The sequence below is a fragment of the Atta colombica genome, unplaced genomic scaffold (assembly GCF_001594045.1).
Source record: "Atta colombica isolate Treedump-2 unplaced genomic scaffold, Acol1.0 scaffold11, whole genome shotgun sequence".
Classification (NCBI taxonomy): domain Eukaryota; kingdom Metazoa; phylum Arthropoda; class Insecta; order Hymenoptera; family Formicidae; genus Atta; species Atta colombica.
Window position 1 is genome coordinate 188,011 of NW_017259195.1, and position 24,878 is coordinate 212,888.

The following is a 24,878-nucleotide window of genomic DNA, read 5'->3' on the forward strand; positions in this document are numbered from 1 at the left end:
TCACATTACGATTTTAATTAATCATTTATTATATTATTAAATCATTTCAATTATTACACTATTTAATTAAAAATCATAAAAGTATTCTAAATAATTTTTAGTCTGTAATTGAAACATATAAGTCCTAGTGACCTTAGAATACTTTGATGATTTTTAAATAGTGTAATGATTGGAATAATTTTATGTTCCATAATTTTTCACATTTTTTTTGTTCAAACTATATTCATGCTAAGTTCAAATGTTACATTTTTTTATGTAATTTTATTGAAACTTTTTCTAATAAATCTAACAAAAAAATTAGTAGGAGGCTTCATGTTCCTTTAGCGTCACAAAAATATGTATTTATATATATATCCTACTAATGAAAGCTCCTATCTTTTTGAATCAATATTACAGAAGATTCTATTTCAATTTTGGCCATCAAGATATTATGATAAAAATTATTGTTTTTTACATAAACTTCAATTTTATTTCAATCGACACAAACTAGAGCGATTCTGAATACATGTACGCAACAATACGATATTAATTGCAAAAAAACGGAATTCCAGAACGTTTCATCTGCACTTAAAATAAAATAATGTCTTGGGTTCACTTTTCTATGTCAAATCAACCGCATATGTACTGCAAATATATCATAAATGAGCATAAATTTCGTAAGGAATTTATTTTATCGTCTATCCCAGTTATTTTTCCAGCAACTGTAACTGTAATATTAACAATGACGAATGGTTCACTTGAACGACCAAAAGTTAAGCAGCTTTGATCATAATTTGTGTCAGAATGAATGACTATGTAGAAACACCGAGTTGATAGCGATGTTCGCGCTGTACTGCTTTCCTTGCACGAATAAATAATTGCCCGAATATTTTTTACAATGAATAATTAACAAGAATAATTAACTTCTATAATGCGCAATAAAATAACAAATATATACAATCACAGTAACAATACACTCGTATAATCCTCAACAATAAACTATGTCGAATGAACAGATACATTCTATGCAAATGCAAATAAGAATAAATTTCGCAAAGATTATTATATTTATTTTAACGCTGTCCCAGCGCTAATTTTTAAATCTCGAAAAATAAAAATTCTGGCGGAGAGGAAAATTGCTTCTTCATGTCAAAATGCACGCAATGTAAGATTACGACGCGACTACTGCGTGCAATATATATGTCAGAGGCAAGATATATTCCTCGTTTTTCTAAGAATACACATTTATTTTCACTCTCGCGTGAAATCACTGTAAGTGATAGAGGCAACGATCACACATGGATTTTATTTATTCGTAGAATTTATCATAAAATGGACGAATTGGCATTTCATTCATTTATGATAATTGCCTGTATATTTCCCTTGATGTCTAAAATAATTGATAAAAAACACATTGCTCATTTTGCTACATTCTGTTACAATAATGACATAATTCTAAAATTATCTATAAATGTTTTTGTTAATACAAGAAAATAACGCAAATTAAAAAAAATAAACAAATATATTTTTTAAAATACATACTTTTATTCTTTTATAATCGGTTATTACACCAAAATTGCATTTTAAAATTAATACTGCAAAATTTTAATAATTCAAAATATTCAAAATGTTTCCCTTAGAAAACATTATTTTTTATGTTGTGTTGTTATATAGTAAATAAGCAAAACATATACAAACGTAACATTAATTTCATTGTTATCGATTACGTCTGCAGTGTCGCTTGTATTCTGTAACGCTTGCAATCGTATGTTTTTTAAAAGAAATAAATATATATCCAATTTATAGAAATTTATAAAAATTTATTAATTAAATAATTATTCTTTGAAGGCGTATGAGTGTTTTCTATATAAGTTTTCTTATGTAAAATCACGTTACAATTGAAACCTACTTTCAAACCCTATTTTCAAAATATTTAAAAATATTGAAACCCTACTTTCAAAATAATCCTGCAATATTTTATTTACATACGATTTTCATCTTAAAATTCGTCTTTTCTCGAAAGCCAATTTGAAACTCGAACTTGAAGCAAAGAGTATGTGTATCCGCTCATAGTAATTAAACTGTGAAACAGCCGCTCTATGTACATATAAAGATGACGAGCGGCCTTTGCAAATCAGTTTAGAAACGAACTGAAGTTTGATTTGCGCAATTTGAGAACGATGATCTCAAGCGCAATGATAAAGTCCAACTCGTGAGATTTGCTCGTTGAAGGCCGCGGGCATCCACATATACATAACGGTGAAATTTCGCGCTCTCATGATTGTAGGACGAGTTCCAGCACTCTCATAGTTCCACGTGGATGAATCTCAAGGCATCGATTCCTTTGGAGGAGTGTAAACGACAGGAAACCGCTATTCCTAAAAACGATACTATTCCCGCGGATCTCGAGAAAGTTTTCGCATGATAGATAAATTGATCTTCGGAATTTTGTGAGTTTTACAGGCGACCTAGTTTCTCGGATGATTTAAATTCTGGAAGAAGTTTGACTAATATATAAAAAAATTGTTCCCTTTTCTATAAAGGTATCATAACTCATAACACATCGCGGATTTTATCTTCAACTATTGTGCTAAATTCTTAATTACAAAGACAATTTTTAATCGATTAAAAGATATTTATATACCTTACGTATTTTTACATGTAGATACATATCTTTTTATATACATTAAGTATTAGAGAATTAAGAACGTTTATATATTTATTCATAAATAAATAACAAGAATAAATATAATTATATTGCTGATATACATCGAGCTAACAAATAAGCAAATGTATGTATAAACAGTTACACATGATGAACAAGCAAAATGTACAAATAAATTTAACAAGAGGGATATTAAATGGATTACTGATATTAATTTCTCTACAGCTTTAATTAATATTTGAGTTGAAGAATGATATACTAACGATTCGTCAAAACGGGATATTTATTATTAAGGTATTTATTCCAAAACAAAAAATAAAGGGAACGTAATTCTTAGCATAGTCCACGAGAATATTGGGATAGCTAGGAATTAAAAAAAATAGGAAAATCCTTGAAAAAGTAACCCACGATTTATCCTGTTTTTGCAAGGACAGCAAGTCTCAATATCACGAAAAGTGCAGCCATGCGGATAAGTTCACAAAACAGCTTTAAATTTTTCTCGCCTGCGGGAAAGGACAAGTACAGAGAGTAAAATCGCCGCGATGGTCGGGAACAGTGGCAGGTTCGTAATCGTAATATAACCGCTCCTAAATGCTGAGTTAATGATCAAATCCGCAAGGGAAAATTCTCAGACGTGGAACGAACGAGGTTGGAGAAGCGAGCAAGGTGATGACGGTAAGACGGCGCGGGATTAAATTCGTGCACAGTTTGTAATTTGCACGCGGCGTTTTCCCCCGACTCCCATTCTCTTCCTTCTCGGGACCGAGATTAAAATGCAAATCCGAACTTGAAATCATGGAATTTAAGATATGATTGTCACAAACGTCGTCAAGACACAGCTTGTTTACTCACAGAGTCTCCAGATTCACGATCCTGTAATGCGCCAGGTATGTATGACGATACAGCTGAAACAAAAATAGGATATTTCTTCATTCAATTTGTTAAAATTAGTAGATTGAAAGTAATGAAAGGTCAAATATAAAGTTATTCCTTGCAAAATTCGATTATCTTTTCGGTCTAACATCACAAGGCAAATATTGTATTCATTGGATTTTTAAATGTAACTTTTTTTAAATAAAAGTTATAAACACGTTTATAGACACGTTTAATAAAAAAAAGTTCTTTTTTATTTTTTTTTTTCGTAATAATTGAGACATTTAGGTTTTATAAAATATTATTTCAAACTCAGTCGGCGACGCGTCGATCATGTCCGAAGTTACTCGAGCGGTTTATGATGTTGCAATGTTACATGCTATATATGGTATCTCTTGATATCTCGATCTTTTAATAGGAATGACAACGATTAAAATATATAGAACGTGTTTTCCCTTCCTGTGACAATACAATCAAAAGTACATCAAATAAAGTGCAATAGTACACAAGACGTGAAATTTTTGTTTTGGAGCACCATAATTACGAAAATATTATTAATTTCAGAAATAATGGTTTGATGTCGTTCGGAAAGATAAAAATAGCAAATTGAATCTTCTTTTGTGAAGATTATTTCAATGTACGTAAACATTTCTACTAATAAATATGTTAAACTGTCAAATTGTAATTTTTTTGATAGCATTTCATCTATTAATAACTCCTTATCTAATTTCTTGTGTGCATAAAAAATTTTTTATTACAATATAAATAATATCAATTCTTCTCGCTCGTATAACTTATAACAAATTAATAAATAGTGAAACTCATGTCAATACTAAACAATACAATATTAAACGAGCTATAGTTAGATGTATCAAATAATATTTATTAATCACAAATTATAATTTTCCGATGATAAGTTTCAATAGTACGTTTCGACTATGCATAGCCTTATCAGAAATATATAAATACCCTAACATCTAATTATATTAACATATCATGAGGATCATCTCACATTCGAGTTACAATAAATAATATAATAGATTTTTAAGAAATCATCTTACCTTCGTGTTACAAAAGATGATATATCGCAATCATATCACGTAGTCAAACTTGATAAATAATAAACGTAGTAAAGAGTCATAATTCTGGACCAATTCATCGGTTAGTGAGAAGACAGTCAATATGAATAAAAGAATAAATTCCAATCGTAGCTTGATGTCAGATCATATAAATGGTTGTATGTACATCCTTAATAATATTAGTAGATAAATTAAATGGAATAAATTATCATCAAAATTGATGCTATAAAAAAAATTACAGTTTGTAACTTAAAAACTTTTAACGATTAAAAAATACGTGGATGACATAATTATGACGATCCCCATCGATCATATTTCATCTATCCAGACTTTCAATAGTATACACAAAAGGTTACAATTCACTATTGCAGGGATCGGCAAAATACTGAAATTGGGCACGGGCGCCCGCGAACGCCCGCGAATACTCGGCTATTGTGCATGTCTATAGTCAACTTCATTCACAACACACTTATTTCGCATAATCAATTGTAATCGTCAATCAAGTACTACTTACGAAGTGTTATCATTGTTATAAATTAGAAACGTTTATTCGAAACATACATCGTTATTATTTTATATTAATTCTGAGTTATCTAAATTTGTATAAAAAAATATTCTTTAATACTTTGCCTAAACGGTGAAATTGTTTATTTTTTTTGATAATTTTATATTATATATAAATATATATTTTATATTATGTATAAAATGTCTATATACGTTTTTTTTCTCTTTTATAATCGCTGTTCAACATATTAGAAAAATATTAAAAATTGAAAAATAATTAGAACAATTTTTGTTTTATTTTACTTATTTTTTTTCTATTACACATTTACATATATAACACATTTACATATAAACCAAAATTATACAAGAGAAAGAAAATGCGTCTTCCATGTAATACCCCTTATTATTTTTCCTCATATCATTTATTGCTCAAAGACGTTCAATATGACTATTGTCCATGGGAAGCTAGGCGCTCGCGAGCAATACTAATCTATCGATCCCTGCACTATTGAATATGAAAAAAACCATAGTATAAGTTTTTAGACTTGTTATTTAAAGTGACAGATTGTGTGATAACTAGATTTCAAAAAAAGACGTATTTTGGCAGATATCTTCCATTTTTGTCTAATCACTCTCTTGTATTATAAGATCGGTACCGCCTGTACAGTTTAGTGAATCGAGCAATTTATTATCACATCCTAAGTTTTATAAAAAAAATTTAGAAATGTGCATTCATACTCTTTTAACAACGTCCGTTAAATTTAAATTTGTTCAATACAAGAATAAAAAAGTTGCTCTCAACAAAAGTTCCACGCAAGAAAGACAACATTTCTGCCAACATAATAAAGTAATTTATAACAAGAAAAAGTTTTTTTATACTTCTATTTATCCACAGAATCAGCCACGCGTCATGTACACGCATGATTAGTAAAATCAGTTAGTAAATCAGTGTATAGTATAGGTTACAGATATATTAGGTGTACAACTTTGCTTCCGCCGTTTTTTTTCTGAAATTCGAGGCTTTATTGTAAAAAACTGGTTATACATTTATGATTCAAAGTATTGTCTATCACTGGTCATTACTTTCTCCCATCTTTCGGATAGCGTACGAATCCTGCGTCGAAAAAACTGATCATCTTTTGAGGCTATCCACGAATCGATCCAATTTTTTACTTCTTCATAAGACCGGAAGTGCTGGTCAGCCAGGCCATGTGTCATTGATCGAAACAAGTGATAGTCAGAGGGAGCAACGTCTGGAGAATACGGCGGGTGGGGTAGGACTTCCCATTTCAACGTTTCCAAGTATGTTTTCACCACTTTCGCAACATGGGGTCGAGCATTGTCATGCTGCAAAATCACTTTATCGTATCTCTCGTTGTATTGCGGCCGTTTGTCTTTCAATGCTCGGCTCAAACGCATCAATTGCGTTCGATACCGATCGTCTGTGATTGTTTCAGTCGGTTTTAACAGTTCATAATACACTACGCGGAGCTGGTCCCACCAAATAGAGCATGACCTTGGACGTCAAAATCACCGTTCTTGAAGCGTTGAAACCACTCACGACACGTTCTTTCACTAATAGCGGCCTCACCATAAGTATTTGAGAGCATTCGATGAGTCTCAGTCGCAGATTTCTTCATATTGAAGCAAAAAATTAAAACCTCCCGCAAATGACGAGAATTTGGCTCGTAAACTGACATTTTCAATCGAGAATAACTTTATGCAGACACAAATCGACTAATGTTTCTATGGAGTTATGTTGACAGATGCCCAAGTTTATTGTATGATGTCTATGATCTATTTATTTCGACCACCACTTACCGCTAAAGCCATCTATAGGAAAACGGCGGAAGCAAAGTTGTACACCTAATATTAACAAATTGAACAAATTATAAAAGCGCATCAAGACAAAAAAATAATTTCTGAAAATAATAATATAATTTATAAGATCCAATGTAACAATTGTGACGTTTCTTATGTAGAACAGATGAAGAGGAAATTCAATATGACAATAAATGAACATATTAAAAATATAAAGCTTGATTCATCTAAACATTCGATTATAATGGAACATATATTACAATACAATCATAATTTTGATTGGAAAAATGTTAGAATAATGGATACGGAATCAAATTATAATAAAAGACTAAAGTTCTGATTGATCGAGGAGTGAAGGGTGTGGATAATAGGATAATTAAACGATGTGTTCTGATTGGCTCGCCTTATACTTGACAAAGATTTGATTGGTTCGCACTTACCCACAAGGTGATTGGGGAAGGGGGGGTGATAGAGGATCTCACAAAGTGGAGGATAAAGTACGAAAAAATGATGAGTGGAGATGGGGACTGTAACATTTTTTGTCGTGATGGTAAAGTCCGAACATCGGGGCATGAATAGCGGGCATTTTAGTGAATGTTTTTTATTTATGAGAGATGAAATCTTATATGAAAATTTGAAAGTCTAGAGAGAGTCTTATTTTTGCTAGAAAAAATGGGGGAGGTAAAACAAGAACGAACATATTCAACTGTAACGCGACGTGTCGTCTTCAGTGTGATGACTCATTCGTTCGAGCGAGAGTATTATATGATTTTTATGATGTATGACAAGAATTTTATGAATTTTGTTTTATTGTGCTTCTTGTACTTTATTTAAAAGTCTATGTTATACATATAATGGAAATATATAAAGAAAAAAGTTGATTATTGATTTGGAAGTTACGAATGATTAAGAAAAAATGAGGGATTATACAAAAATGTATTTATTGATACAAATTCTTTTTTTCAAAGAAGAAGAAATACATAGCAGAGAATAAATTAAAAAGAGTTTTTAAAAAAATTAAATCAAAGATTCTCGCTTCGAGAGAATTATATAAAAAAATTTCGTTATGTCTTAATGAAATTAATTCCAAAAATATTATATTGAAATATGTATAAAGAAAAGTTAAGTCGTTAATTTGTACGTACATTACGCTTTATATCTTCGTAATTACTTCGCAACGTTAATTTTATAATTTCCTGATTAATAAAACTTGCAGTTAGTTTCAGTTCCATTTCTTGAATTAAATATAGAGCACACTTGTTAACATTATCGAATAAAGATTCTAATTGTTTTAAACGCGCATCGACGCGCTTTACAGCGCTTTGCAGTCCTAGAAAGGCAGTTTTTTGCATTACAATTGCCGTTACGTAGGTTCTTCGTTTTTTTGCCAACGGAGTTGAATGATGTGCGTCCTCTTCTTTTCGAAGATTTCTGTTGGAATTTTTCTCTTCTTTTTTATACGCTAACAATATTGATTTTGCCCTATAAGATGTGGTAAAGCTGATGGTAATATTTTTTAACAATACATTAGGTTTCACTCTGTTATCGTTGCTTAAATATTCGTTCATGAGTCCCATATGATCTTGAAACTGTTACCAGCAGTCGGTGTCAATATAAATTCCGTCCGCATATAAATTATGTCCATTCCATTTTACAAGAGGTTGAAGATTCCTTCATTCTTTACAATCTTACGTGGATCGTCTTCGTATGAGAATTGTTAAGACATTGTTGCTAACAACATATGAAATCGAGTGTTTCTTCTCTCGTCATCGTCATATCTTGAAAGAATCAGAGATGGAGTACATTCCCATGTCCGAATTATTAATATTTTTTGGATTGGCCATTGTTCTTACACCGCAGTAGTACCAAATTCAAGTGAACCAAGATGGCAATCAACAACACAAAAAACACAATACTTATTTGCTCGCGAAGCTGAAGCTGCGGACGAGACTCGAATGAAACGGATTTTCAGTAGTATCGACATCGCCTCCCTTTCCGATGCTACATAATAAAATTATTTTGTGTGCGCAGATGAAAAAACATAAACTTTCTCTAAATTTTTCTTAAAAATTTAAAATAATCTATATCCCACAGAAGTCAGGAGGGGAGAAGACTGAAATAAAACGAGAACGAACAGAAATGAACAGAAACGAAAAGGAATATTTTACGATTCCTTTCCAGTTTTTTTTATAAAATGACAGTGAAAGGAATTTGACTAACCAAAAAAAGAAAATTTTTTCGCAATAAAGGAAAAAAGAATTGACATAAGGAAAAAAGAATCGGTTTAGCGTAGGTAATTTCTAACGAATAAGAATTAGTACAATAACAATCATCGAGTTTTTTAAAAAAAAACAAGAAGAAATTTATGAAGCGTCTTCGATTTAAAATAAATTTATGATTGGATTTATTGCTTTTTTAGAAAATTCATTGATGTTTAAAAAGACAGAGGTACAATAAAAAAAATGTTAAATTGAGTTGGGTAATGGTAATATAGGACAATTTATTCGTCTTCCTTTTTTCTGAAACTTTTGTATATACTCCCAAGGGAAAAAATAATATGTAATATATACGGAAATTTATAGAAAAATTAAATATTAGTTATATTGATAAACGAAGAGAAAAGTTTTAAACGAAGGGAATTATGTTCAACGTTCGCCATGATTTTTTCTTCGTGACGAGACAAATCTTAAAAAAGGGAAAACTAACAAAAACCAAATAATATTGTTGGTCAAGCAAGGAATTTCTATTAAAATTGTTTCTATTAAAATTTTTTCTTTTGTTGAAAGGTTTATTGTTTATCAATCGTAGACTATTAGGTGTACAACTTTGCTTCCGCCGTTTTCCTATAGATGGCTTTAGCGGTAAGTGGTGGTCGAAATAAATAGATCATAGACGTCATACAATAAACTTGGGCATCTGTCAACATAACTCCATAGAAACATTAGTCGATTTGTGTCTGCATCATAAAGTTATTCTCGATTGAAAATGTCAGTTTACGAGCCAAATTCTCGTCATTTGGAGGTTTTAATTTTTTGCTTCAATATGAAGAAATCTGCGGCTGAGGCTCATCGAATGCTCTCAAATACTTATGGTGAGACCGCTATTAGTGAAAGAACGTGTCATGAGTGGTTTCAATGCTTCAAGAACGGTGATTTTGACGTCGAAGACCGGCATAGCGGTGGAAGAGAGAACGTTTTCAAAGATGCAGAATTGGAGGCATTACTTAAGCAAGACTCGTGTCAAAATCAAGAAGAATTGGCATGATCATTGGGAGTGACTCAACAAGCCAAAACGCCTCAAAGCCATGGGAATGATTCAAAAGCAAGGAAATTGGATGCCGTACGAATTGAAGCCAAGAGATGTTGAACGGCGTTTGTTTGCTTGTGAACAGCTGCTTGAAAGGCAAAGACGGAAGGGATTTCTGCATCGTATTGTGACTGGGGACGAAAAATGGATTCACTACGATAATCCCAAGCGCAGAAAATCATGGGGAGTTCCCGGCCATGCTTCCACGTCGACGGCCAAACCGAATATTCACGGCTCAAAGGTCATGCTCTGTATTTGGTGGGACCAGCTCGGCGTAATGTATTATGAACTGTTAAAACCGACTGAAACAATCACAGGCGATCGGTATCGAACGCAATTGATGCGTTTGAGCCAAGCGTTTGAAAGACCGTGATACAACGAGAGACACGATAAAGTGATTTTGCAGCATGACAATGCTCGACCCCATGTTGCGAAAGTGGTCAAGACATACTTGGAAATGTTGAAATGGGAAGTCCTACCCCACCCGTATTCTCTAGACGTTGCTCCCTCTGACTATCACTTGTTTCGATCAATGGCACACGGCCTGGCTGACCAGCACTTCCGGTCTTACGAAGAAGTAAAAAATTGGATCGATTCGTGGATAGCCTCAAAAGATGACCAGTTTTTTCGACGCGGGATTCGTATGCTACCCGAAAGATGGGAAAAAGTAGTGGCCAGCGATGGACAATACTTTGAATCATAAATGTATATACAGTTTTTTACAATAAAGTCTCGAATTTCGGAAAAAAACGGCGGAAGCAAAGTTGTACATTTAATAATATTGCGTGAGAATCCTTTCAAGTAAGAAGATACAAAAAAAAATAGAAGGAAAAATTTTAAACGTGAGATTCTCCGTAACAATAAAAATTTTAATATGATAAAAACTTTTCCCAATAATAATGAAAATGAGAGCTAAAGGTTTTATTAAGATAAATACGAAAAGAGCGATGCTTTTCGAGATAATTTTTATGGGAGAGAAACGGAGCTAGATCAGATATGGGATTAGTCATAACCAGGAAGTTTTTCATCTCTTATTTCTCTTTTATTTTACAAGAAAATCACTTCTAGTAAAGGAATCAATTATCAAAATTGTTAAAATTTATCGGCCAATGAAGAGACTAAAAACTTTCAATGATTCTTTTCGGAGAGAAAAATTTTATGAATATCGCCACGAGCATAAATAACACGCACTGATCAAGTTAAAGTTTAGTCCTCGTTCAAACTCTGAAATGGATTGATTTTACATAGAATATTTGTGAGTCGTTTTTAATTTCATATTTAAAAAATAGAATTTCGCGAATTACTCACTAAATTTTTCATCATTGTTAGCAACTTGAATAAAAAATTAATTGCTGCCGATTATCTGGCAAAGTTGCCAGATAATGGCGAAAAAATTATTCCATTTTCGGAAATTTCGTGAGTGAATGCTCCAGCACATTAGTATGTATTATGCACAAACTGGGGCATTGCAATGGCGAGAGACCGAAAAATATAATAATCGCTCGTTATTTAATATAATATATATATTTTGGTCGAAAGGAAGATAACGCAGAAAGTCACATAATTGACTTCAAGTACTGGACTAAGAGGTAAGCAGTAATAATTTCTAAAATAAAATCGAATATATATTAGTATTAAAAGTTTACTTTATAATTAAAGTTTACTTTATAATACTTTTTTAGTTAAGTTTACTTTTTAAATTATAATATTTATTTCATAGAATCGAACTGTATTATAGCGTGACGAGCGATATTGCATCGCAGGGGGGGGTCCAAGGACGACTTAGTTTAAGACGATGTCACCCTGTGAGAGAAGAAAAGAAGAGAGCACTAGCGAGGAAGAGTGGGGAAATAAATATTAATTAAACGTAGAAATCTCGATTATTAAAATATTTTATTTTTTTTTAGGAAGAGCACAAATTGAACCGGAAAATAATGTTCCACCTCCGCGTGACGTTCTTATCATCGTAATTGATAAGTATTTTACAAATAACCGAGAAATCTAATTCATATAATATAGATATAATGCAATAAAGAATAAAATCAATTTTAGATGATGATGACAACAATGATTGGAATGGTGATTTGAGTCTGTTTGATTCGATTCGAGATTGGTCTTTCCAGGTTTCATCATTTCCAACATGTAAGTTCTTTAAAAAAATAATTTAGTCGAATATAGAGAGTTAATTATATACAGAGTTCGAAAATAATAATAATAATAATAATAATAATAATAGCGCAGGAAATCGAACAAGAGCGAGAGGAACTAACGCAGGAAGAAGATGTAGAGTCTGAAGAGGAGAAGGAGGAGGAGGGGGGGGGGGAAGGAAGGGGGAGGAGAATAATGAGAACATTAACGGTAACAATGTCGATGATGATAATAATGATGATGATGTCCATGATAATGCTGATAATGAGGAGTAAGACAAGGCAAATGTTGAGGCAAACACAGAATTGATGACAACGATGATGAAAAAGAAGAGGAGGAAATATGTAACGAAGAAGAAGTAACTTAAGAGACAATAGAGGAAGAAGAAGAAAGATATTACGCACCTCTTGAAGGTAATAATATTTTTATTTTTTGCTTTAAATTTGTTTGTTGCTCGAGATACTTAAGCAGATGTTTTTATCAGATATTTCGTACTCCTCTGTTCTGCCTAAGTCGCTAGAATATTAAAATTTACAAAAAAGAAAAACATTATCTTCCCATGCAAGATCATGTAAACAGCTGCAGATGAATTATCTTGCCATGCTGTAATGTTACGACTAGTAGTATAAGTTTCTGACTTAATATATATAGCAATATTAATATTATCAGATTAATAAAGTTTGTTTAACTTTTTTTTACAGTACAAATGGCGGTGGTGCTGACTATCTTACCGCCGCGGTTGTTTCTACATCGCAACAAGCAAAGAAAGAAAAAGAATCCTCGCAAAATTTCAAGGACTCCATTGATGATGAACATCAGCAGCAGCAGCAACGACAACAGGCGCATCATCATCAGAAGGAAAATAATTATCACCGGCAGAATTACCATCGCCAGCAGGAGATTAGAGATAATTTCGCTTTTATTAAGTTAAGAGCGGAAAACTTGCGTCGGTTTAGGAATTTTGCGATACTAGGGAGGGAGACAACTTTCACGATACGTCTGCCATCCGAAGGTACTGATATCGTTTGTTGGATAGAAGCGCGTTCTGTGAAATTCAAGCGTATGCGCTACATTCATGCGAACCGAACGATTACATAGGATTATCGTTTGAATCAGTGAATCTGATCCGGCTGGTCTATCGTTTCATCCAGCACGCGATTTAATTTACAACAAGAACGTATGGCAACTCGTGAGTTTGCTGGCACAAAGTGGAGGATTCGATATCGCAGGAAATTTTATTGCTGGTCTTCAAAGTCTTAGTACCTGTTGATCGCGAGTATCAATCTAATCGATTAACTTGCGAAGATGTAGCCAAACGCTCGATTTTGTAAATAAATAACACAGACAATTTGTGTTTTCCCTGTTCGCTTGTAGTGACACACGTACATCAAGAGCATGGACAATACGGGAGAATTGCAAGAAAGATCTGTGAGATACCAGCATACTTCTTACAGCGTAAGCTGGCCCTGGGTAATTAATCTCTCACGCGTTTGCGAATCCAAATTAAATTAAAATTTGTGGACGATTGATTAATTTAAAAACGCGACACGATTGCGACGTAGTTTATTGCAAAACTTGTCGATCGTTACAGTCTTTGTATCATTTGTGTTACATGAGACTTTTTTGTAAAGCCTCAGTAGAAAACCCTGGAGAGGGTACAAATACTATAACGTCGAGAGAAAAAAAATCCGCAAACAAGTACAAATGATGTCAAAGACACGGACGAGTGTGTTAAATGAGATCGCGTCGTATTTGTGTTTTATGATTTCAAAACGCAAGACGAAACGTGAAGGAACGGAGAACGTAAGAATTCCAATTCTGTGTTATGTCCAGCGGACTCCCACTCTTTTCTTTCGTGAAGATCTGAAATTCGTTGAAATAAAAAGACAGCAAATAACGCACAAGTTGAACGTTATAGAGAAGATTAAAAATTTTCTTTTCCTACACTAAAACTAAGAATCCAGTATCTTCTCGTAAATGTCATTCCGAGATAAAAATCGATGCACGTGCACGAACGGCGAGACCAAAAGGACATCAAGTTTGTGTCCCTCGGACACTACTACGGTTAAAATAATAATAAATGTATCATTGGAAGCGTAAGATCGGCGCCAAGATACTTTTTAACGGTCAAGTCGCAAACGATTCTCACGAGTCCAATTACAAAATCTAAGAAGCGACACGCGACGTTCAGGGATAGATTCTGGATGGTTTCGTACCAATACTGCACGTGTGCTTTCTTGACGCATTGCACAAACGTCATCCCATAAATTTTAAGGAGATATCATAAAATTTAGGAGAACATTTTTCCACAGATTCCGGTCAATATCCTTTCCTCACCCAAGATCTTGACCAATCCGAGAGCAAAGAAAAATCCTACTACTAATTAACGAAACCTACTCCATCAATCCAAATTGGAGTAATCAAGGATGATTAGCGTAAAAACCGCGGTTCCGCGGTCTTCAGTGTGATTTTTCTCTTTGAGTTTAAGGAAGCTATAGTTGTCGGAACTTTTGAAAAAGGCTTCATCCAATTCTCAAATTTTTTCTCCAATAGAGTCAGTGCAAAATTATATTATCACCTTAAGATCAATGGCACTGGCTGACCGAGAGAGAAATTAACGAAGCGGACCTGCCGCCCAACATCCCACAGTCGAACGGCACCCTTTCTGATGATCTCTCGGGCATCTTATTCATCGCCAAATAATTATTTTGATTTCGCTACAGTACTGGGTTTCTCCTCTTCTTGTGTGGTCCCTCTTTATAAAGACGATTAAAGTTTTAGTGCATTCACGTAATTCTTCCGTCCCTCGTCACCGTCATCTAGCGGGGCTTAATGCGCGCCGACGTCACTGCTCTAACACCGCCGAAAATTCTAAAGAATCTCCGCTAATTCAGACATCAGCCCAAGAACAGACTCGTTCAGTCGTTCTCCTCGATTTTATCACCGCTATTAGAAATTTCTTACTCCCCTATCTCCGATCTGTCCCCAGACTTCTTCGATGACCTCTTCCCGTCTAGTTCTTCCCCTGTTTCACATTCGATATCATCACTCCCGATTACGAAATTTTCCGTCTCGCATACCACCCCCTCAATTCCTCCTGTTCCTGATGCTTACTCCCCCATTAATCTCCTTCCTCTCCTCTTTTATAACGCCCACTATTATTGGAATACATGTCTTACTTTATTCCCTAATGACCGAATGATAGTCAGCATCGCAGAATCCACTTACTTATTTTCAGTCCCCGTGTCCTCATTTCCATCGATCCTTTTTCTTTCCAACCATAAGCTTACACAACTTTAATTTTCTCCTCCTTCCAAACTCTCCACACTCAAAATAACGTTCGTGTTACACACAACTCTCTTTCCACACACACACACACACACACACACACACAAATGTACGACCATCTTTTTGATACTTCAGAATAAAGAACCAAAGACTTGTATCTTTATACTTAAGAAAAATGTATTACTAAATATTTTTTTTATTATTACTATTAAACTAAACCCTCATTTGTTAATTTGAAAAACTTCTCCTTGTATTTATTGTAAGCTCTTCCGCGGTTACACTTCGCCCTCTCCCCGGTTACTTGGATTAAGTTCCATGACCGAAAACCAGACATACAGACGTAGACATATCTGGCGCCCTTAAAGTGCGCCCTTCCGGCACACTAACTCAATTTGGACCTTTTAAATTAAAAGGTACGTCCGACTCGTGTCCGTTTAGCGGAGCATGAGTTGAGATTTGCATTTCGTCCTCCATTCGACCTTCGGCTTATTAGGAGCCACAGCTCGAAGGCACAGGACGAAACGAAGTGTCTCCCGATTTGCGGTCAGTCCTTCCCCACGACTCCCTTGTGATCCGGAACCTGAATACAAATCGGTCTAATAATTTGATTCCTGTTGCGTTCACCCTCCTCAGCTCCATGTATGCGGAGCTTGGACATCTACGTCGCGCAACAAATTTGCGAAGCGTGCGCGGGAATAAAAGCCATGTCATTGCAATATCGTTGGTGTGGAATGCGCGAATTCATGTTTAGTAGAGATCCTGTAAAAGAGTTTGTCGATTTTACGACGCAAATTTTACGACATCTAAATATTTTTTTAAAAAATCATCTGTATCGCGCATAATGCTCAATTTATTATACTAATGTTTTTCTTTTTTGTAAATTTTAAAATATCTCGTTGAAAAGTCAAAAATAACGGAAGAACCTCGGGTGACTTTGAACGGGACGAAAATTATTGTTATGATGATTGGTCGTTAAAATTTATTGATAGTTCAAATTATATACTTATGCGTTTATCCGATTTACCCAAAGCTTTCGGGATACTTTGGGTAAAGGTTTTTACCTCATTTGTTTAATACGCTGCAAAATTAAAATCATATTGGACCAATACCTGACACTCGATATTATTCGCCCGAGCAAATGAAACTCGAGAAACACGAGCATACTATGGCTTGGCACGAGGAAATATCGCAATCGAATTTCGTTTTTAATTTCAAACAAAAAATAGTAAAATATTATTGATTGGAATGACGTAGATATTCTTCGACGTGCAAGGCATTCAGAAAAATCTTTTTAGAATGTGGAGACGTGTATCCGTACGTAGAATAGACTATCGTTTCCACGTATATGAAAGTTTTTCGCAAAAACTTTTCTACGCGAAGAAGAAATAGGAATTATATCAACGGATGGATATAAAGACAATCACTCGCACAAAGCATTACAGTGATTAATGTGAATGGAACGTGAGCTCGGACATCCTGTAATCCATGCAGAGCGAGGCCGCGAGTATCGAATTGCCAGTACGCCCATCGATGGATATTAAAGGAAGTCGAATCAGCGAATGAAACATTACGTTATATTACAATTTCATGGTTATTTTAGCACGATTGTCCCAATTGTTACCACATCGTGAAAGGAAACTTATGTCCGGGGCGTAAAGGTATTAGGTGTACAACTTTGCTTCCGCCGTTTTTTTTCCGAAATTCGAGACTTTATTGTAAAAAACTGGTTATACATTTATGATTCAAAGTATTGTCCATCGCTGGCCACTACTTTCTCCCATCTTTCGGGTAGCATACGAATCCCGCGTCGAAAAAACTGGTCATCTTTTGAGGCTATCCACGAATCGATCCAATTTTTTACTTCTTCATAAGACCGGAAGTGCTGGTCAGCCAGGCCGTGTGCCATTGATCGAAACAAGTGATAGTCAGAGGGAGCAACGTCTGGAAAATACGGCGGGTGGGATAGGACTTCCCATTTCAACGTTTCCAAGTATGTCTTGACCACTTTCGCAACATGGGGTCGAGCATTGTCATGCTGCAAAATCACTTTATCGTGTCTCTCGTTGTATTGCGGCCGTTTGTCTTTCAATGTTCGGCTCAAGCGCATCAATTGCGTTTGATACCGATCGTCTGTGATTGTTTCAGTCGGTTTTAACAGTTCATGATACACTACGCCGAGCTGGTCCCACCAAATACAGAGCATGATCTTGGACGTCAAAATCACCGTTCTTGAAGCGTTGAAACCACTCACGACACGTTCTTTCATTAATAGCGGCCTCATAAGTATTTGAGAGCATTCGATGAGCCTCAGCCGCAGATTTTTTCATATTGAAGCAAAAAATTAAAACCTCCCGCAAATGACGAGAATTTGGCTCGTAAACTGACATTTTCAATCGAGAATAACTTTATGATGCAAACACAAATCGATTAATGTTTCTATGGGGTTATGTTGACAGATGCCCAAGTTTATTGTATGACGTCTATGATCTATTTATTTCGACCACCACTTACCGCTAAATCTATAGGAAAACGGCGGAAGCAAAGTTGTACACCTAATACAATCGCTCATACAAACGAACTCTCGCAATGACATGGCGTCTTCGACAACATGATATAGAGTGATGAAGAAATGGGAGTGAATTTGAAACGAAAAAAAGAGAATCGTGAGATGCACAATTTTCTCAAAAACCATCCGATGCTAATCAACCTTCCTCTCGACCTTCGCGAGGCATTCTTTGATGGCCATACGGAAAATATAAGCCGATATGAAGTTACAGGTATGAAGAAAATACATTATGTAGACATGTGTTCTTTGTATCCGTACGTATTAAAACCGGTACTTTTTCGTTAGACCAACCTACGATTTATATCGAAGAATAATGTTCGGAGTTAATTGGCATAGCTCCGAATTTTAATTTTGATTCTGTCGAGGATATCATTCGGTGCAGAGTATTTCCTCCACGCGATTTCTTTCACTCTATACTTCCATACAAGACAAATTGTTGTTTGGACTGCGTCGTAGTTACTATGAAACGTTCTCGCAGACTGAATGCACTCACACTCTCTCCGTCGATCGTGAATTCGTAGGTGCATAGGTATCCTACGAATTACGCAAAGCCCTCGAGAAAGGTTATCTCGTGATGAAATATGGCAATTTAGAGTCACACGATCCTTGAGGCAAGGTTTATTTGCCAAATATATCAAGAGTTTTTTGAAATTAAAACAACTAGCGGATGACTGAGCAAATGCCTGGATGACGAGAATAAGAAACAGTACCTTCGGGAATATGAAGAAAATGAAAATATAATTGTTCTCGATAGAAATAGTATCGTCCGAAATCCTGATTACGTTCGGTCGCTAAGCTCTGCTTGAATTTTTTCTAGGATAAATTCGTCAACGAACTAATTTGCCTAATACAGAGTTCATAAAAAAATACGAACGTTTGGCAACATTGTTCACGAGTTCAGAGCATGAAATAATCAATATATTATTTTATTACCTGTCAATGAGATAATATATTTCGTGGCGATTACGCGAAGAGATGGCCGCTTTCTCCGCAAACCAACTGTAATAGCGGCATGAAACGACGGCATGAACGACGTCATAAGCACGACTGATATTATACGAATATCTAGAGAAATTAGGTAATCGCGTTTTATATTGTGTACAGATACTCGTATATTTACGTAAGCAGAGGCGAACTGAGCCGCGTACGAAGAATTTTCTGGGCGATATGACGAACTCGAGAGTAGTTACATACGGAGTAGTTTTATCGAGTCGTTCGTGTCCGGGAGTCTGAAATTCTACGCGTACATCGTTCGTACACAAGACTTGTAAAGTTAAAGGAATAACATTAAACTATAAAAACTCTCGAATTATAAATTTTATTAGTATTAGGAAATTTATAATAGATAATGAGAAAGAAAGGCATGATGAAGAAGAAACGGGAGAGGCAGTGATAAATTTGTATTTTAGCGCAATCCGAATGTATCACGTTTCGCGATATCATAACGCGAAACGAAGACGCGGTAAAATGCAAATTTATTAATAATCGCTATTCCCTTCCATATGGTTTCAGGAAATAATAATTTCATGTGTTTTATTTCTCTTATTAATATTTTAAGTTCGCGAGTTTTCCATCTATTTGCATAGTATTTAAGTATTATGTAAGAAAAAAAACTTGAATTTAAGTTTTTTGTAAATAATAAAATATAAGTACCTCTCTTTTGCAAAAAAACATTTTTATTAGAATTTTATTAAATGATTTATGAAATGATTTAATGTAAAAATGTAAAAATATAAAAATATAAATATTTAATTTATATAATATAAAAATATAAATATTGTTTCTGAATAATTGAATTTTTTGTATAAGAATTAGCAAAAATATATCAACATAAATATAATCAACATAAAAAAATTAAAATTATATATGTTTCCTTTTCACATTTCCTCTTTTTTAAAAAAAATATCGAATAAAAAATATTTTGAACTTGAAGAAAACAAGAAGAGATGATTTATTAATTTATATAATTCTAATTAATCTTTCCGATGAAAGCTTTTTTCTCGCAACGCGGTAGTGGTATCAATAAGCTTATCGGTCACGCGCTCACTTAACGATAGAAATATATGTTGATCGCGAGCCTCTTTGACGCGCAAAGATAAGCTTATGCGCGTTGCACTGCGGCGATCAACTTTTCGCCAGCCGCGGTGCTTTTCACAAGCTCATGGAAGAGGCCTTGCCGTCGCGTTGATCAGCTTATTCCCCCCCCCCCGCGCTCCTCCTAAAATTATTTCCTTTCATATATTCTAGAAATCAAGTGCCGTTTTTTCTTTTTGCTTTTAAAGTCGCGCACGGAGATCGTTTATTTCGTAAAATGATGTGCGTTGAAAACATTCTTGAACCTCGATGCGGACCGACTGATTGCGAGAAGATGATCTTTGTGAAGGCTTTTCTCTCTCATGTCCGACATGCGTTTCGAGAGAAATTTGTTTTATTACGCAGAATGGCAAGAAGCCTATCAATTGTCAATTACAATACGACACATGTGTAAAAGAATTCGAAGGACAGCGTTGGCAATACTAACAACGAAGAATATAATTGAATTTCGCGAGGGATTACCCCGTTTGGTAGATTACTCGAACGATCCGCTTTCTCCGAAATTAGTGATAATCGACAATCTTATGAAAGAATTGTCATGGTGCGACGCGATTGTGGATCTTTTTATCAAAGTCATCACAAGAATCTCAGTGTTATTCTTATCTCGCAGAATCTATTCCATCAGGGATATGGCCAGCGTGATATATCACTTAATGCGAATAAATCGTCAAAAATCTACGTGATCGTGCTCAAATTCGACATTTAGCATGTCAAGTGTATACCAACGATCCGAAATTCCCAGAAGAGGCATACTATGTCACATCGAGATAATGGGTATTTATTGCTCGATCTAAAACAATCAATCCCGGATGAATATCGATTTCGAACGTGTATTTTTCCCGAGGATACAATTCATTACGTCTACATGCCGCGTAGATCATTTTCCAACGGATTCGTATAAAAGTTGAATACGGATAATCGTACGTGTCAGTCGTAGATTTTTCTCGCGATGAAGGTGGATGATAAGAAATCGCACAGAGCGACGAAAATCATCACACATTCGATCGATAAAAGAAACGCCTGTCTCTTCGCAGTGCAACGCTGACGAAAAACTAATTCATTGTATCTGTGTTTTTAGTACACTCAAAGGTAACGTCTCGCTCGAACGATGTGAAAAAAAATCAGTTAACGAAATACAAAAAGGCTCTGCGTCGCGTTGCAAAACGTGGTAATTGGAAGGATAAAAAAACTATTGGCGGCGAGGCGGATTTTTACCTTATATTAGTGGACCTATATTATCGACCTTATTATCTAAGGAACACTAATTATCGAAGGAACGAAATAATAGAGATAAAAACGTTACGAAGAAGGATAAAAAAATGATTTTAATTTCGACGGAAAATTTGGAGAATGCATCAGCTATGTCAGAATCCAATCATTTGTTTACGAAGAGTCAAAAGAAATAACAGTAAAATACTGCAAAATTCGAATAATACCTCGAGCACTAATAATACAATGCAAACTCTGGGAACTCATCTAACGCGACTCGATGCGGAAATGAGTCGTATTCTTAATTCCGCGTGAAAGTAAGAGGTGGAAAATGTACAGAAAGGCATTATGGCGATACGATTTCAAGAAACGCGAAGATAGAAAAATATACATAAAAAATATACGTACATAACGAAAATGAAAATGTAGAAGAGACAACGCTACCCGAGATACCTCCGCTGATAACGAAATGGCGTTTTTCACGATCTTACGCAAACATCCGATATACTACCGCCATCGCATTCCACAGATATTATTAAGAAAAATTTCGAAATTTCGAGCGAGCATCATACGATGAAAAGCATCGAGGAAATATTGGAAAACATACCGAAATTTTATAACATGCACACTTACTGATGAAATATTTGTTTCGAAAAGCTGTACCTGATAGAATTAATTGGGACGAGCATGAAATCGTGACGTAAACGATAACGTCGTGAAAGATTCGAATAACTTCGTGAAAGATTCGAATAACTTCGCTGACTTATATCGAAAGTGCGAGTTCCGCGTCAATTGTAACGAGAGCGAGGAAGGAGAAAAATGTAAAAATTATGAACAAGAACGAAGAAAGTTCGTTGATTCTTTCTTGCACACGAAAAACTGATACGCCCGTATCTTTGCAAAGAGAACAAAATCAGTTACTCGATTAGAAAAAACTGAGATGACATTTGAAAAACTATCCGTCGCATTATGCGGGCATCATTCGGCGGTGGATAATCTAACTAACGCCGTTAAATCGAATTTCTTACGGGGAGAAAAGTCGTACGCTGGCTCGAATCACAAGACGCATACACGCTGTATCGATCGTTACACAGAATTTCCGCGATTGCATTACAGCGTAAATACATTGATGATGTGTGAGAGACAGATTTGATCGAATTCCGAAATTTAAAAAGTTACAATGACGGCTATTCCTCTCTGTTAGTGATCGATCATCGATATACTAAGCAAATACGTCTGGGTAGAACCGCTACGTGACAAAACAAGCGTGATAAAAGCTTTTCAACACGTACTAGCGAAAAGCGAAAGAGGAGTACCTGTATACTTACAAATGGACAAGGGTAAAGAATTTGTCGCGCACCCAATGCAGAATTTCTTAAAGAAAACGGCATTCTTTTTTTGAGTAACACGCAATTCGGACATTAAAACCGCCATCGTCGAGCATTTCAACAGAACATTGAAGGAGCGAATGTGGTGAAAGTTATGAGTTATTTCACGCATAAAAATACACAACATCGATGTTCTACAGGACATTGTACGCGCTTATAATCACACGCTTTACTTGTCCATAAGAATGCAACTAGTGATAGTAACGAGAGAAAATCCACGTTCGTGAAAATCACATCGTTGAGAAAACGAAATATTAAAAAAACGGGCGCAAAAGATTAAATATCGCTTCGGAGATCTCGTTCGTATCAATAGAGCGAAAGTTGCCTTCGAGAAAAGTTATGAGTGGAGCGAGGAAATATTCAAATTTATCGTGTTTTCGATTGGCGAAAGCCTCACATATACGAAATGCGAGATTTAGAAGATAAAATTATAGAGGGTATTTTTAATGAGCAAGAATTAGCTCGAGTTAAGAAAAGGAGGAAGAACAGTTTTTCGCGTCGATCGCGTGATAAAGAGTAGGAAGCAAGAAGCTAATAAGCAAGTGTCAGTTAGCTGGCGCGGTTATCCCAGTAAATTTGATACTTGGATTCAGGTATCGAATTTAATTTCTCTTCGTGATAGAGAAGGAACAATTTCTTCTGGTATTTCCACGTAACAGCAGTATGCGTCATTTTCCGGATCATACAACGTCGCCCTTTATCACGTCCTTTACTCCACTCTATAATGTTGCATGAACAATGGGAAGTTGCGATAAGTGAGATTCAATTTCTGTGTACCTTTTTATACGTACGTCATAATGAAAATATGATCAGATTCATCGATGTTAAATCGAGAAGACAAATGATTTATTTACGGCAAAAGAAGTTGCATTTCCAAATGGAATTTACAATAATATCCATGAGCTATTATATTTTCGTCGATTTCAATGCGTACATGAAATAGAAAGCTTTCTTGGCGGGAACATATTACCTTATCTAATAAAGGCGTGTGCTATCGAAAAAGAAGCTTTATGTGCGAGAATTAACATAATAGAAGACATCGAAAATAATAAGTTATTGAAGGAAGTGGTCAAAAGTCGGCTCGCGAAATCGAGGGATAATCTGAAGAGAAAAGCCAAAGAAAAAATAAGTTTCCTGATGAGGCAATCTAGATATAAAAAATTCGCGAAATCCACAGCGCTTCCACTCAATGATCAGATGTATCGTGCATCATAAACGACGTCGGATCAAAAGAAAATCATTGAGAAGTATCACAGAAAAAAGTGACAAAGAAGAAAAAGAAAATTCGTGCTGCAAGAAGAAAAATCATATACTAGGAAACATGGAGTCAAACGCGACGTATCCGACATATTCTCTTAATTGAGGAATTCGTGGTTGAAGAAAAAGTATTTCTTCTTTCCTATTCAAGCGAATAATAAAGAGTGAACTCAATCTTTTCTTTCTGCCTCCTATACAAATTAGCATTGAAAGGATTACAAGCCCATAACTTCGCTCGCGGACGACTCGCTCATAGAATTCCTCATACTCGGACAAAACTGGAGAAAACTATCTAGACCTCACTCACACTATATTGAGCCTTCGCATACGAATAGAAATGCAGAGAAAGCATATCGGTCGCATCCGATGGCAGGGCAAAAGTAGAACTATTTACTATATTCCATGTTCAAATCGACATATATTTCAATCAAAAGCTCGTATCGCCACTAAATAACATTTATGAATACCGCGCGTATATTCGAGGCGTTATTAAATTACCCGCAAAAATCTCTTATCTAATTTCTTGCTTATGGGATGCGGATATCCCTGATTACATGACGATTAGACTCATCAAATCCAAATATAGCACTCGAGAGAGATGTGCGCAATACATTCAAGGAAATCACGTGCCAGATCTCATTGGTCACTTTCACAGCGACGTTTTCAATCAAGATAAATAAATTTTTAATTAACAGAGTGGA

The 24,878-nt window shown here is 35.0% G+C and overlaps 1 protein-coding gene across 1 annotated transcript in view; it reads right to left on the minus strand.

Annotated features, from left to right (window-relative positions):
- The window catches only part of LOC108693744 (dipeptidyl aminopeptidase-like protein 6), a gene marked incomplete at its 3' end in the record, with an annotated part of 639,532 nt that overhangs the window by 150,527 nt on the left and 464,127 nt on the right, over positions 1–24,878 (minus strand). Inside the window, exon 6 of the mRNA XM_018202862.1 lies at positions 3,497–3,549. Coding sequence (XP_018058351.1) covers positions 3,497–3,549 — 53 coding nt within the window. The remainder of the gene's footprint in view (positions 1–3,496; positions 3,550–24,878) is intronic.